The sequence below is a fragment of the Pygocentrus nattereri genome, chromosome 29, assembly GCF_015220715.1.
Source record: "Pygocentrus nattereri isolate fPygNat1 chromosome 29, fPygNat1.pri, whole genome shotgun sequence".
In the NCBI taxonomy this organism is placed as follows: Eukaryota; Metazoa; Chordata; class Actinopteri; order Characiformes; family Serrasalmidae; genus Pygocentrus; species Pygocentrus nattereri.
This window is the reverse complement of record NC_051239.1, coordinates 14,914,546-14,929,739: the sequence shown is the minus strand read 5'-3', so window position 1 is coordinate 14,929,739 and position 15,194 is coordinate 14,914,546. Positions and strand designations below refer to the sequence as shown.

At 38.8% G+C, this 15,194-nt stretch overlaps 1 protein-coding gene across 1 annotated transcript in view; it reads left to right on the top strand.

Annotated features, from left to right (window-relative positions):
- Window positions 1–15,194, top strand: part of mtor (mechanistic target of rapamycin kinase) — a 155,625-nt gene that overhangs the window by 105,345 nt on the left and 35,086 nt on the right. The window contains exons 33-36 of the mRNA XM_017705759.1: window positions 4,188–4,265; window positions 7,318–7,425; window positions 11,868–11,993; window positions 14,961–15,092. Coding sequence (XP_017561248.1) covers window positions 4,188–4,265; window positions 7,318–7,425; window positions 11,868–11,993; window positions 14,961–15,092 — 444 coding nt within the window. The remainder of the gene's footprint in view (window positions 1–4,187; window positions 4,266–7,317; window positions 7,426–11,867; window positions 11,994–14,960; window positions 15,093–15,194) is intronic.

The window sequence follows — 15,194 nt, the reverse complement described above, 5'->3', positions numbered from 1 at the left end:
AAAACAAATTTACTATAAAATGAAAGTGTTTGTATAAATTCAGAAAACAGACACATCAGTCACGACTGCGTATGTGGACATATTTCTATATTGTGGTCTGTTTACACAAAGTTAGCTTAGTTCCATCATTTATGTTGAACAGACTCTCCCAGAATTTTAAGCTGCTGCTCTGACGTTGAACCGTGTGCTTGCACTGGGGATGTCCAACTGGTCAAAGCAAGCTCAAAACAAAGTGTGCGGTGCCCTGATTGGTGTTCTTGCTTCGCACTTCTTTCGTTTTGACATGTTACACTTTTATACACACATAAGCCAAAAGGAACGACAGATTTCTTGGTGTAGTTAGGTACAAAGTAAGGTATTTGACTTTCAAATTTAGTGGAGTGAAAGTAAAAAGTCACCCAAAATGGAAATACTTCAGTAAAGTACAGATACACTAAAAAACTACTTAAGTCCAGTAACGAATTACATTTATTTCGTTCCTGTCCACCACGGCTTGTAACTCAAATAGCTGGTATCTCCCATTAAATGAAATGGCTGCATCGTTGTGAAGTTAGTAAAAAAGTTCTCTATATAAGAAACATCTCCGAAGAAAAGTCACCATTTGCACATTGTAAATGCAAACTTTAGTATGGTTGAAATTTAAACGTGGTCATATAGTTTTAGTTAAATAGCGTCAACGGTGAATGGTTACATTGGCTGTGTTTACATGCGAAGATGTTTGCCAAACTGATTGAATTCATTCCGATTGTAGATTAAGACTGAGGTGTTTACATGCTCACTCAACTCAGCAATCTAATTGAAAATCTCAGTTTATGTGCGCACTACAAGTAATCTAATCCAATAAATCACTATTTATTGTAGATGTTACTATGACACCGATCATCACCAGTCCAGTCAGCTTGAAACGTGCAGCATTGTATTAGCTTTAGTTTTCAGTTGGCGCACTTGTGTTTTTAATTACTTTAAAATGATGTCAGAAACTTCAAAAATGATGTACTTCACCTGTACCTTGTAAAGAAGGGCGAGAGGAGTTCTGATTGAGGTGTATATGTGAATGTATTCTGTTTTTTGAACATGTTTTTTGAATTATTAGTTGGATTATTAATAGATTATCAGGCTGCATGTAAACATAGCCATCGTCACATTTCTTATTTTCAAATAAACAGGACACGTTCTGAAGCACATCTGCAGCACTACCCCATCACTCTTGGGCTTTATCTTAAAAAGAGAAATAACTTGAGGGTGAACGTCTTAGGACTTTTTGCAATATTGTTAGTTTTTCTAATAAGTTCTTATTTAAATTTTTAGTTTTTGCAGAAAGGCTTTTTGTATTGCATGTTTTCATGCTAAAAGTTATTTTTGGATGCTTAACCATGATCTGTATGTTACAATATGAATCAAGACACTAAACATCGGTGCTTTATCAGCATGCATGTTGTTGATACCAGTAAGTCTGCAGTACATCCGTATTATCTGCCAACCAGCATATGAGTTTGGTTCATGTCAGTTTAACTTTTTGCAATTTGAAGCTATAGAAAATACCTACATTGGAATTTAACTATGTTCCAAACTTAACATTACAAAGATTAAAGGATCTAAGATCAAAAACACAGAACTGTGCAAAAGTATTTATTTCGTTTTGAGTCAAAACACCCATAAAGCACAAGGAATTCATTTTTTAGTGTGAGGAATATATTAACACACTTTCAAAGTTCACTCTTGGAAGTTGGTTGCATTCTTTACGATTTCTCATGATCCAAGTAATCCCACACACATTTAATGATGTTGAGGTCTGGGCTCTGTGGTGGTCAGTTGTTCTGAGAACACCAGCTGCTTGTTTGATTTGCAAGTTTTCTTTTCTCAGTCAGAGCTTTGTGACCACTACACATCCTTTCAGACTCCTCGTGTTGAGTTGTCTTCTGACAGTGGAAGGATGGACATCAACACTTGTGGATTTTTTTCAGATCTGAAGAAGAAGTAGAACTTCATTTTCTCTTTTCTTTCATAGTGACTGTATTTGGTAGTTCTATATGGTTGTTGGGAGTCCAGTTTTCTCTGTCTTGTAGTAAACCACTTTTTGCCCCTTGCTGTCCTTTGAATTTCCCATGCTTTATTTAAGTAGCGAGGAGCTGTTTTGACTGGGAATTAAATGAATGAAGTGTAGTTTCTTTTTGCACAGTATTACACATTGAGTCCTGGTTTGGAACAGCCTTGACGAACTGGCTGTGAAAGAGGGACTTCATTCATTGCCCCATGCTCTTGTCACTTGTCAGCTCATTCAGAGTTGGTGTAGGTAGCCACTTCTGTCAGATTGACCTTCTTTTGCAGGCTCAGTCCAGGTAACCTGAATAAAGGGTCTTTCAGGACGTTCTGAAGCCCATCTGCAGCAACACCCGATCACTCTTGGGCTTTAACTGAGCTCATACAGTTTGCTTCCTCCTACTCAGACACCCTGTGTGTGTTTGTCTCCTGTCTTCTGGCACCTAATCAGACTGAACCATAATTGCTGGTGGGCCCACTGTAACGGCAGCTGTCTCCATCATCTTGCAGAAGTTCTTTCTTTTTTTGTGTTTTTCTCCCCCCCGTCTCCCATCAAGTTCTCCTGTGAGTTAATTACCTCAGCATGGGGAACGAATGCAGGTGTCACCCAGACGACTGTAAAATGTGAGGCTTTTCCAAAGCTGTTCTGCTTGACCATGGTGATTTTTCAAGGAACGTGTTGGTTTACATAAGTTCCAATGAGTGTTTTTTCCCCTCAAGTTTTAAGTTTGATTTTGATTGGCTGGCTTGTCTGGATTTCACAGCATAGCCGGTTATCCTATAGGGAGCTGCATGTGCTGTGTCAGGGTGAGGTGTTAATAGCCAGGTAGGGTTGACCCCACTGAGACTGGCAGAGGTGCTAGGTTTGGCAGGCTTTTAGAGTGCATGTGTGCTCATTTGGTTCATTTGACAGCAGTGGTTCTCCTCACCGCTGACTTCAAACACACTCGCCACAGTGAGAGTGGAAGCATTAGCTGCTGATTAAGGGAAAATTGGATAATGGAAGAACCGAACAGCTGTCATAATTTGTGCAGCTTTCCATCGACCCCCACTGGGTAAATGTGAGTGTTGGGGACCAGCTTGGCTAGGTGGACTGTCTGTGTGCACATTTCAGGCCATGTTATTCCACTGAGGAATGGAATGAAATGGAATGATAAGACAGAGGAAGTACCAGCACTGGTTTGAGGATCAGTGTTTACTCATTAAACTTAAATCTGCATTTGAATTTCGTCAATTCATTTGGAAACAAATGAAAAACAGAAGAAACAATAAAAGAACGCAGCAGGCATTAACAAGTTACAACAGCCAACGGAATATGATCTTGAAGGATTAATGTATTGAGGATGGTCAATGATTGTGTTTGTATGGCATGTAGTGGTTAAGGGGCTGTGAACTTTTAGTTATAGAGGACCAACATAAATGAACTATCAGCTGCCAAATGAAGTACAGGAGTGGTTGAGAGATTTTTGCAATCTTGTGTTCCTTCTGTTGGATTTGAGTTGGGTGAGACTACACTCACTGGCCACTTTTTTCTGTTCAATTGCTTCTTAAGGCAAATAGCAAATCAGCCAATCACAGGGCCGCAACTCAATGCGTTTAGGCATGTAGAGGTGGTCAAGACAACTTGCTGAAGTGCAGACAGAAGAAGAGCATCAGAACGGGGAAGAAAGGGGATTTAAGGGTTGTTGGTGCCAGACGGGCTGGTCTGAGTATTTCAGAATCTGCTGATCTACTGGGATTTTCACCACAATCATCTCTAGGGTTCACAGAGAACGGTCCGAAAAAGAGGAAATATCCAGTGAGCGGTCAGTTGTGTGGATGAAAATGCCTTGTTGATGTGAGAGGTCAGAGGAGAATGGGCAGACTGGTTCCAGATGATAGAAAGGCAACAGTAACTCAAATAACCAACCAAAATCTCTGAGGAACGTTTCCAACACCTTGTTGAAAGTCTGCCATGAAGAATTAAGGCAGTTCTGAAGGTAAAAGGGGGTCCAAACTTTTACTAGCAAGGTGCACCTAATAAAGTGGCTGGTGAGTCTATATTAGAAGCCAAGTACTGAATAATAAGTCTTAAGATTATTAACTGAACAATGCGGCCAGAATTGAATTTTTCTGAAGTTAATGTGTTTTTATATGTGTGTTTTCAGTGCATCGACAAGGCTAGAGACTTACTGGATGCTGAACTGACTGCCATGGCTGGAGAAAGCTACAGCAGAGCTTATGGGGTAAGATTTGTCTCCTCTCTTAGTAATTTTTTTTAAAGTTTTGTCCAGGTTAATCAGTTTTGAGAGTCATGAATGCTCCAACTGAATTGTGGTCCACCAAAAATCTCGACCTCAGTCCAAGAAGATTCAGCACCAGACAGGACTGTACTGTCTGCATGAGTTGCCTGTTTCAACATTTGACTCCTAATAGAGGCTTTTATTGGTTGAACAGTATGCGTTGTTGCTAGTAACAGTACATGGACTGTAAAGTATTTTTTTATAGTTCATGCCAGACATGGCATTAGTTATGCTGAAACAGATGCTAGTCAGCACAGACGTCTGTTAGCTGACATAACAGAATTGGCAGTTGGCGCTTTCCTCTGAGCACAATCAGTTGTCCAATGACATTGCTTTAGCAGCAATTCAAAAAGATATGGTGGCTGGCTTTACGGATCTCGAAGGAAGCCTGTGCTAACCTTCACCGTCCTACTGCTGGTGGTATCATGTGATTGCGGGACTCCTAAGTTGTGGGTGGAATTGGATATGACTAAATTGGGGAGAAAATTGGGGGAAAAAAAACAACCAAGCAAGATTTATTTTTATTAGTATCATTGTGATACATGTGGGCATTAAGCAATATAATGGATATGATAATACATTGTATCGAGGGTATAAGGACAGTAGATCTCAATTTTATCCTATGATAGGCTAGTGGACGTTAAACCTAGGTTGATTAGTGGAGCCAAAATATCTGACCAATCAAAGAACACCCAGGGGTATCATTTGTTTACGTGCTGCAGTGTAAAATTGCAGAGTGGGTGTCACAAAAGCCCAAACTCAAACCCAAACGGACTTTAGAAACTAAACTAGGTGTGAAAACAATAGGGAATTTTCTAGGGCTGCACAGTATTTGCAAAATGCAAATGAGCATTCCAGCCAATCACATTTCTTTATTGTACTCTGGTTATTCTGATGAATCAAAGTATTCAAGAGATCCAACTAACATAAATCATTTATCAGTCTTAAATCAGTCTTTAATCGTTCACTAATGTGTTTTAATGTAGTTCAAGACTTGCACCTCAGTTGCAGTACAACAGGATAGTCACACAAACAGTATTTTGTCCGTTCTGTGCACCATTAGTGTGAGCAATTAGTGATGATTGCCAGTGATGTTTCAAGAATGGCGTGATCCAGTCTTACCATTCTCAAGAACAAGCCAGATCTTTGGCTGGTTTGTTCATACTGGCCTTTTCTTGCATGTCGGCAACGGAAATCTACTGTTTCTTTTCCTAACACAGCCTCCTGTGTTTACCTAACAATTGTGGTAAATTTCCACTGGTGGAAGTACATCACAGGAGTTTATCCCATACAGATGGGGCCTGATGAATTGAATATGTTTGATTAGTATGTACACCATCTCTCTGATGACGAGGCAAACTGTGTGTAATCTGATTTGAAGTTCTCGGGCTTGGTTGTGTTTGCTTTCTGGAACAGCAAGTCACTGAAAAATGGACATGTTGCTGAATATATTGGGCACAGTTAAGGTCATTTGAGGAAATGGATGTTGAAATTGGTGTGGGGTGGTCGGCTTTGGTGCCTGTGGCTCCGAATTGTAACGTTAATTTGTGATCTGATTGATTTGTTTAGATGTATTGCAGTCTACAAACACATGGCGTCACATTCTTACAGTCATACAGGGATGATTTAGATGGCTTTCCACAGAGCCTTAAAGAGTTGTGAAATAGATTTGACAAATCTAAGGTCATAAGATGTGTGAAACTGTGTTCTTCCAGTTTCAACCAGTATACCATGAATCTGGATGTACTGGTATACGGCCATCTCATAATTCTTATGTAATGTGCTGCCAAAACCATGTAGTAAATAGACTCCTGCCATGTTTTTGTCTAGTGTCCTGATCAGCTGAAAACAAAACTGCTCCATTCAGTTCAATTCAAGTCAACTGTTAGGAATTGTTAGTGTTAAATATCACATTCGACTGAGGGAGTTCCTAACATTCATACTGTCATGATACATACTGTGGGTGCATATATAGTGCGTATATAATATAGTGAAACACGTTCGGGCTGTTTCTCTGGTGCATGAACGTTAAGACAAGGACAGGGCAATATATATAAATAAAGTACAACGACACTAAATACACAATAAATATAGAATTAATTAGAGACACAGAATTGTACCGGTGCATTAATTAATGCTTTTTTATGTTATCAGTTAAAAAAACAATTAACTACACAATATGGACATAAGTATTGGGACACGCCTCTTAATGATTGCACCCAGGTTTCATTCAGCTGCATTTCACAGGTGTCTAAAATCAAGCACCTAACCATGCAGTCTACCTCACAATCAACTGTGAGTGGCATTGTTGAAAAGTGGAAAAAAACATATCAGAATTGTCATTTTGGAAAAGTAGGCCAAATATCTATTAGCATTATGCACATACTAAAAAAAGAGAAATTTTCTCTGGCATTTTTTGTAGCACATCTTCCCCTAAATTGTGCAGCAAAGTGGGTTAATCTCAGTATCAGCTGACTCTACATATTAGAGGACTCTTGGATCGGAGGCTGGGGTGGAGGCGAGACAGGCGTCTGTAATTAATATCTGATTATCCTTAAAGAGCAGGTCCATTTGTACATTAATTCAGAACAGTTCAATACCAAACTATGCAGCTGACAGCAGTCTTGAGGTCGGAAAAGACCAGTAATGAAGGCCTATGCAAGAATCATGTGATCTCAAACATACATCCAGGCTTTAAACTAGTTTGAGTGAAATAGACTTTAACACACAGCATTTGAGTTTGTGTTTTTTGTGCTGTTGGTAGGACCTTGTTTTTGTATTGTATATGTCTTTAAAAGGTATTAAAACACTTGATTTTAAAAATTTTGCAGCAGCCCTGTTATAGTGTTTTTTCCAGGCCCAATGTTTAGCCATAAATCTAACTTTATCTCAGGAGTGCTTATTTAAAGCCATAATGGGGGCAATTAATTAAACTTGCTCAAATAAATCACTGACTGTTGAAATAATGATTTTTTTTTCTCTTTCTCCTACTCAGGCTATGGTATCTTGTCAGATGCTGTCGGAGTTGGAGGAGGTGATCCAGTATAAACTGGTTCCAGAGAGGAGGGACATTATCAGGGAGACATGGTGGGAGAGACTTCAGGTACCTTTTTCTCTACACGCAGACCTATGCTGGACATCTGATGTTTGGGGACGGGCACTTTTTATAAATGTTTAATACAAATATTTATACAATAATACAAATACAAAAATTCCCATAAACACACTCCTAACCCTTGTGGAAAGCCTTCCCAGAAGAGTTGAAGCTGTTATAGCTGCAAAGGGTGGGCCGACCTCATATTAAACCCACTGAATTAAGAATGGGATCTCACTCAAGTTCATATACGTGTGAAGGCAGACGGGCAAACACTTTTGGCAGTATAGTGTATGAAGCTCCAATTCCACATTCTGATACATTTTACTATTCACATGTGAACATGCACATGTGCCAACTACTCAGAGGTAGATTTTAATGGGATAAATGGGATAAAGCCAAAATTTCTAAATGGACTTTAAGTAAGACAGGGTTTTGGAGCAAAAGTATGTGCTTTTAATAATAACTAAGAAAACTAATCATTATTTAGACAAAGCATGTATTTCATACCAAGGAGAAGAGTTTGATGAACATGAAGGAATAAAAAAAAACTCAGTGTTAGTAAATAGCTGTTTTATGTTAAATAAATAAATAAATAAAGTTATGTGTACTATATACTCTAGGCTGCCCTGTTGCAGGCACTTTAAATAAAACATAATAATTAAATATGATAACCACTTAAATTCATGGAACATTTGAGAGGGCATAGTTGAACTTTTTTTAACATCTGTTTCCTCTTTTCTGTGTTGGTCTACCTGATTGTAGATAGCACTACGTTCCGGGTGTTACAGTAGCTGTGTGCCTGCAGGATCTTTCCATTGTGTCACTTTTTTATTGGGCTCTCGCTCAACATGCGTTTGACATGGAAGCAAAGCTGTCAGAGCTGGAGCTGTAAAGATTTATGGTTATATACTCTAAAAAGAGCGGTTGCATCATGTTTAGTCTGAGCCAAAAGATGAGCTCAGCTGTCTGATTGTCATGGCTTACAGTAATGTCTGTCTGGATTGTTCTTCAAGAGAAATCAATTTTACATGTTCATGCTTATCCCTATTCTACAGGGTTTTACTGAAAGATTTCTTACTATAGTGCTCAAGTCTGGATTTATGCTAGATTTTGGACTATAAAATAACCTGCAAAACATTCTATGGTAACAGTCCAGAGTGTTTCTTGATTAAATAATAATTACAGTGAGATTTAAAGTAGGTGTTGTGTAAAATCTTTTTTTTTTGTCTGTGTAGTAACATAAATGTTTTAACTCAGCTGATTCATCCAAATGCTAGATTTTCGGTTCTGAAAAAGCTGCCAGTGTGTTCAGATGTAATTATATAACAAGTTGGTTTTTATTTATATCAAAAAGAAATATCAATAATAAACTGGACATGAAAGATTAATTTTTTTTTCACTTTTATTTTTAAAAATTACATTAAAACCTTATTTACCTGCAGTGTTTTCACTTATAGAAACTACATGAGTAAGAATTGACGGTAAGAAATTATATATTTTATTAAGCAATTTTGTAAAATATTTTTTTGGCTTAGTGTGCCTTTGTAGCTATTTTCTTTTTTTTCCCGATACAGTTGTGTACAAATATGTAAATATTCCTGGTTAAATAACATGTTCTGTGGATTTTTTAAAGTGAAAATCTGTTAATAATACATACAGAAAACAAACAAATGCACAATTTTAATTTATTTGCTGAGTATTATTAACATATTGGAAAAAATTAAATATAAAATGTGCCATAACTTTTGCACAGGGCATATTTTATGTTCAATAAAAAAAAAAAAAATCAATGCTCCATTAAAACATACAGAAGTGTGTTCTTTGTAGAGGATGTGTTGGCTTATTTTCACTTCAGCCTATTTTCAGAAATCAACAAAACATGTCGTTTGACTGCTCAGACTTTTCCGTGTGACTGTAAATGTAGAATCAGTGTACACAGACCAAATTCGGAGAAACACAGATCATTCCAGCTGACGCTACCTGAGGGCGTGGGTGGTGACGAATCGGAAATTGTTTAGTTTTGTGCTTAGTGAAATGTTTCTGGAACTGAAGTTTCTCGTAAAGCCATATAAACAGTATGAATTATTACTCACATTTTTCTGCCTGTCATATTTCCTTGGCCGGTACATCAGAGGCCTGATAACTCTGCAGCGGCGGAGCTTTGAATCATCAAAATTCTTTCATTCGTAAAGCGAGCAGCATTGCCGAAAGATTGTGCTCAGAGTGGAATTGACTGAGTGCTGGTGGAAGATTTGTGTGAGTGATTTACTGGCGAATAAAACTGAGCATCTGTATGGCTTTGCCCTGGCAGAGGCATGATGTTCCTTTGACCTATGCTCTGTGGTGCATGAGTTCTGTCTTCAGCTCCAGGCTGTTGTCAACATTAAAAGCAGAATTCTGTATATATTCTAGATATATTTATCATATATAGATATATGATATTCTAGATATATTTAACCATTTGTGTGGATGGAATTTTTTTGACAAATTCTGAGAAATTCCAATGATTATTTCAAATTAATACAAAGTCAAAGTCATTCAGTTGTTTGATGTGCAATAGGACATGGCAAAAATACTCATCAACTCTGATTTCTTTACAGTAGTGATGATCGAACTTGGGGGTTGTGATGTCTGCACTGCAAGTTACATTTTTAAAATTACATTCATTGTATTTACTACACAGAATTACTAGTGAACCTACATACATCCTCTAAATTTTGAGATTTTGTATGTAGTGTTGATTGATAAAATAGTGGTAAATCTAAACTTGTTATTATATAATCGCCTAATGCAGATATTCAAGATGATTACAGTGATTTCAGGTGACTGCAGTCATTTTTCCACAGTCCATTAGATTTCACAGTAATATTATGCCACAACAAACAGAAGGTGAGTTGGGCTAAGGCCATGAAATGTAAATAAAAGAAAGCAGAAAATGTGGTCACTTAAACATCATGGGACTAACTTGGCGCTCTAACATGTTTAGAGGGCGGTGTGAGTGCATGGATTGTTTATTTATTAGGTATGAGGGTGATTCTAATGTTTTAGCATGTGTGCCAGCATTTCCTTTATTTATTTATTTTTTCCAATTTTCCATTGCACCTTAAATGGAGTAACCCTTTCTGCAGGTACAGGTAATTAATTAGACAGGTGGAACAGGTAATTAATTAGAAGTCAGCTTTAGCCAAATTTGTTTTATACACACGTCAGAACCTACTCAGGTTTTAAAGTCATTTGTAAAAGCTGATCCACTGTTGTGCAGACAAGGCTGTGAGACCATCATCTGATGCAGGTGGTTGGTTAGTGTAGTGGGTAACACCTCTGCCTTCTATGCTGTAGACTGGGGTTCAATCCCCCGCCTGGGTCGGCACCCTACATTATACCAATAAGAGTCCTTGGGCAAGACTCCTAACACCACCTTGGCCTACTTGTGTAAAATGATCAAATTGTAAGTCGCTCTGTATAAGAGCGTCAGCCAAATTCCATAAATGTAAATGTAAATGTAATGCAGCTGACCGAGTCAGATGGCGCCGCACCTGGCCTTCACTGGTCTGCTGTCTGTGTAAGGCTAAGACTACAAAGTTGACTATTTCCGGAAGATAATGGAGGAACTGCGTTGTTTTCATTTGAAACATGACTGTAACACCCCTGGCTTAGCCATCCGGCTAAAGGGCTTAACGTTACCATGGTTTGCTCTGTTTATACAAAGCTTATTTATATGTATATGTACTGCAGTTACGACAAAACTCATACTTAAAAACAACCTAGCATACCACCCAATACTGCTCTCTGCCATGAATAGATTTTATAAATACATCTCAGGCACCAGACTGTGTATTCAGAACCATTTCATGCTATAACTATCTGTGTTCCTAGTAACACTACTGTGAACAATTTGGACTCAGTAAGTTCCTCTTGAATGGACCATTTTATATCAAATCACTCTGAATGACTTGGTTTATGTCTTAACCCTTTAATTATGCAGAGATGTTGAAAAAGGTGATATATTCTTTTAACCAATGTTAAGGCCCTTAGCGTCACAACCACTTGAGCACATGATTCTGTGAGTTCAAGACTTTCTCTTAATGTGATGATACTGGTGTCTGCACCGCTGAAGATGTGTAGCCAATCAGCATTGTGGAAAACGCAGTCATACATATAAGTGCAGGGAACATGGCATTGCCAGAAACTACGGAGAGCCAGTAAGAAATATGGCCAAATGCATGCTCAAAAGACCAGCAGGGAACAGCACAAAGGCCCAGCTGGGATGTGAACCTGATCCAACAAGTTGGATCAACACTGCCTCATCTATTTCCTGACAACTTTGCCTTCTATTGTTATTCTACCATCACACGTAATCAATGGAATACCTGTATTATGATTAGTATATTGTAATACAGCCAATGCAAGCAGCATGTGAAGAAAGAAAAATTGTGTGTTGTTTGCAGGGCTGTCAGCGAATAGTGGAGGACTGGCAGCGGATCCTGATGGTGCGTTCCTTGGTCATTAACCCCCACGAGGACATGAGGACGTGGCTGAAGTACGCCAGCCTGTGTGGAAAGAGCGGACGACTGGTGAGAAAACATCCACGTCTATTTTTAAGAGTAATACGATGGTGTTCTTTTGTAGATCCATTATTAGGATCCTTGGGTTAGTTAATTAGTCTTATTTTAAGAGACAGTTCAGTGATGTATTTTGTAAGGGGTTTATATAAGTATCTGTCCAATTTCTACAAATTTCCCTTGACCTACAGTTCTACAATAAGCCCAGTTTACTTTATTACTCAGCATCCTTTCTGCTCATGGCTGATCGTACCTTGACAACACCGTAGACTGCTGAATTTGCAAACTCTGTGTCTAAGCTGGATGTCTCTGACAAAAATGAATGGGAATTTTGAAAGCTGCCATTATTGCACCCTGTGGTAAACAGGAAGGTTCCAAACCTAATATGTTTTGTCCTATGTACATTTTGGTCTGAATTTCACTGGAACTGTGAGGTCATTAGGATTTAAAAATATGATTTTGCTGCATGCAAGCTAACACTGCTGCACACTGAGCTGTCACCAAGACTGACAATCTTACCAAAATAACCCACACAAATCAGCAAGTTAGTTAAGTTGCTTTGGCAGTAATAGAGTACATTATTAGTAGCTGGTGTTGTTGTAGTGCTAAAGCTTTATTGTAGACTTACTTTCATGCAGCCTCATGTCAGTGAGTGGGTTTTTTACCACACAAAGTGCAAAATTCCGTTATTTTTTTGCCATAGAGAAATCAAGCTTAGACTCAGAGTTCCCAATATGGGCATGACATCAACAAAGGAATGGTGTGTGACTTCTGACATCTTGTCTTGCTTCATGCTTTATGTCACGTCTTTTTTTTTTTTTGATAATTTTTTGATAATGCCCAGTTGCCAAAATACATTTACTACAAGTTGATTTATTTGTTACATGCAAGTGCAAAGGTAATATTTTTAAACTGAGAAGAACCTCATGGACCTGGTCACTCTCTTTCACCCACATAGTCACATTTAGCAGCCTGAAAATTCTCCACAAGGGGGTGCTATTAAGACTGAAGTAGCTTCATAAGAGCAGTGCTTTGCATCAGTGACACTGTGTTCTTATTAAGTTATAACAGTACCGTGGTTGTGCTTAAACAAGCTATATGTTTACAACTGTAACAGATGCTAAGACTTTTTTGAGAAAAGAAGTTTTCTTTCATCAGTGGCGATGTAGCGTTCGTTCAGCTTGACATTGTAGCTTTTTTGTTGCAAACCATTTTTGTTACATTCCCTCCTACCCTTCCAACAGTGGTTCCTGGTCATAACCTTAATGTACAAACTCTACCAAAATACTTTTCTGTTAACAGAAACTACAGTAAATGCATCACTTATAAAGACCTAGCTACTTCAAACATTTGTCTGTGTTTATGTCCATACTCCGTCTCTGGTGAGCATAAATATTATTCTTACTGATTAGACAAAATCTACAGTGAGTTCAAACTTAGGCCATCGTTTTAAGTTGCGACCCCTCAAAAGCACATGACCAGGCCAAGACATGACCTCATAGCTCAGGCCTGCGGTGCTGATCACAGAGCAAGATTCATTAGAGGAGAAAAGCCACTGAAAGATTGCGATGGATGAGGGGATGAAAGAGAGGCAGTGTTTCTAAGGACGTTTGTCCTATAGTGGGGTCAATGGTCATGTTACCTGCTGAGCGGTAGCTGCTTGTTGGATTGTTTATTTGTAGATGACTTGGTTTCAGGCACAGTGAGCTCGACAGACCAGGAGGCCCTTGTGTTAATGGAGCTGATGGTTTCTGAAAGACTGGGGTCATTGTTTCAGTCTGCTGAAGATCACTCAGAGCATGTATAGAGACTGATATCAGTATCACTGCAGTATCACAGTGACTCTCTCATTAACAGGAATGTTAATAGTAAACAAAAGAATAGGTTTCAGATTTTAGTTGGGGTGAAGCCGTATTAGCAGGAGAAGAATTCTATGTGTGCAAACTCAAGCTGTCCAGTCAGGTTGGGCAATAATGTAAATTTAGACAAAAGTTTATCGTCATTGTCATCGTCAACGACATATCGTCGTTTATTGGCATAAACAATATCATTATGATCTGAATGTGTTTCAGGCTTTACCCTATAGATTTACCATACGATTGACATTTGGTCCAGATTCTAACCGTACTTAATACTCAGTGAGTACTTTATTAGGTACACCTACCTACACTCACTGTCCATTTTCATAGCTCCACTTGTCTCATTAGTGCTCTTTGTAGTTCTACAGTTGCAGACCATAGTCCATCTGTTTCTCTGCATTTTTGTTTTCCTCCTTTCACCATGTTCTTCAGTGGTAAGATCTCCCACTGGACCACCACAGAGCAGGTATTATTGGGGTGGTGGTTCTTCTCAGTGCTTTAGTGACACTGAGATGATGGTGGTGTGTTGGTGTGTGTTGTGCTGATATAGTGTCAATGCTGGACTGAATAGTCCACCAATAAAAAAATATCCAGCCAACAATGTCCTGCGGTCAGCGTCCTGTGACCACTGATGAAGGACTAGAGGATGACTAATACAAACTGCATTAGCAGATGAGCTGTCGTCTCTGACTTTAAATCTACAAGGTGGTCCAACAAGATAGGAGAGTGTTTAATAGAGTGGACTGTGAGAGGACACAGTGTTTAAAAACTCCAGCAGCTGCTGTGTCTGATCCACTTGTACCAGCGCAACACACACCAACATGTTCCCACACTACTCATTCTATCATAACTGCATTCTCATTGCTGTTCAGCCTCCTAAGTGATTTTAGACTCAAGCCTTTTTTCTTGCCATACGTTTTATTTATTTATTCGTTCATGTATTTATGTAAATGGCTGCTTGCAGCCTTTTCAGAGTTGTACAGTACTTAGCATCATATTCATTTTAAACATGTATCGGCAGCAAAAGTGGTTCATTGAAACATTGGTGACTTCTGAAAGATGACTTTGAACATTTGCATGGTAGCGTATATGATTGATTACCTCTTTCTTCCATGTTCAGGCTCTGGCTCATAAGACTCTGGTTCTGCTGCTCGGCGTTGACCCGTCCAAACAGCTGGACCATCCTCTGCCCACAGCCCACCCACATGTGACTTATGCCTACATGAAGTACATGTGGAAGAGCGCCCGCAAGGTATGTACTCAGCGGAGCCTGGCTGAGACTGCATCAGAAGTGCTTTCTGCAAACAAGCTGAGAATGCAAGACACGCCAGAGACTGACTGTGCTTTTGTTTAG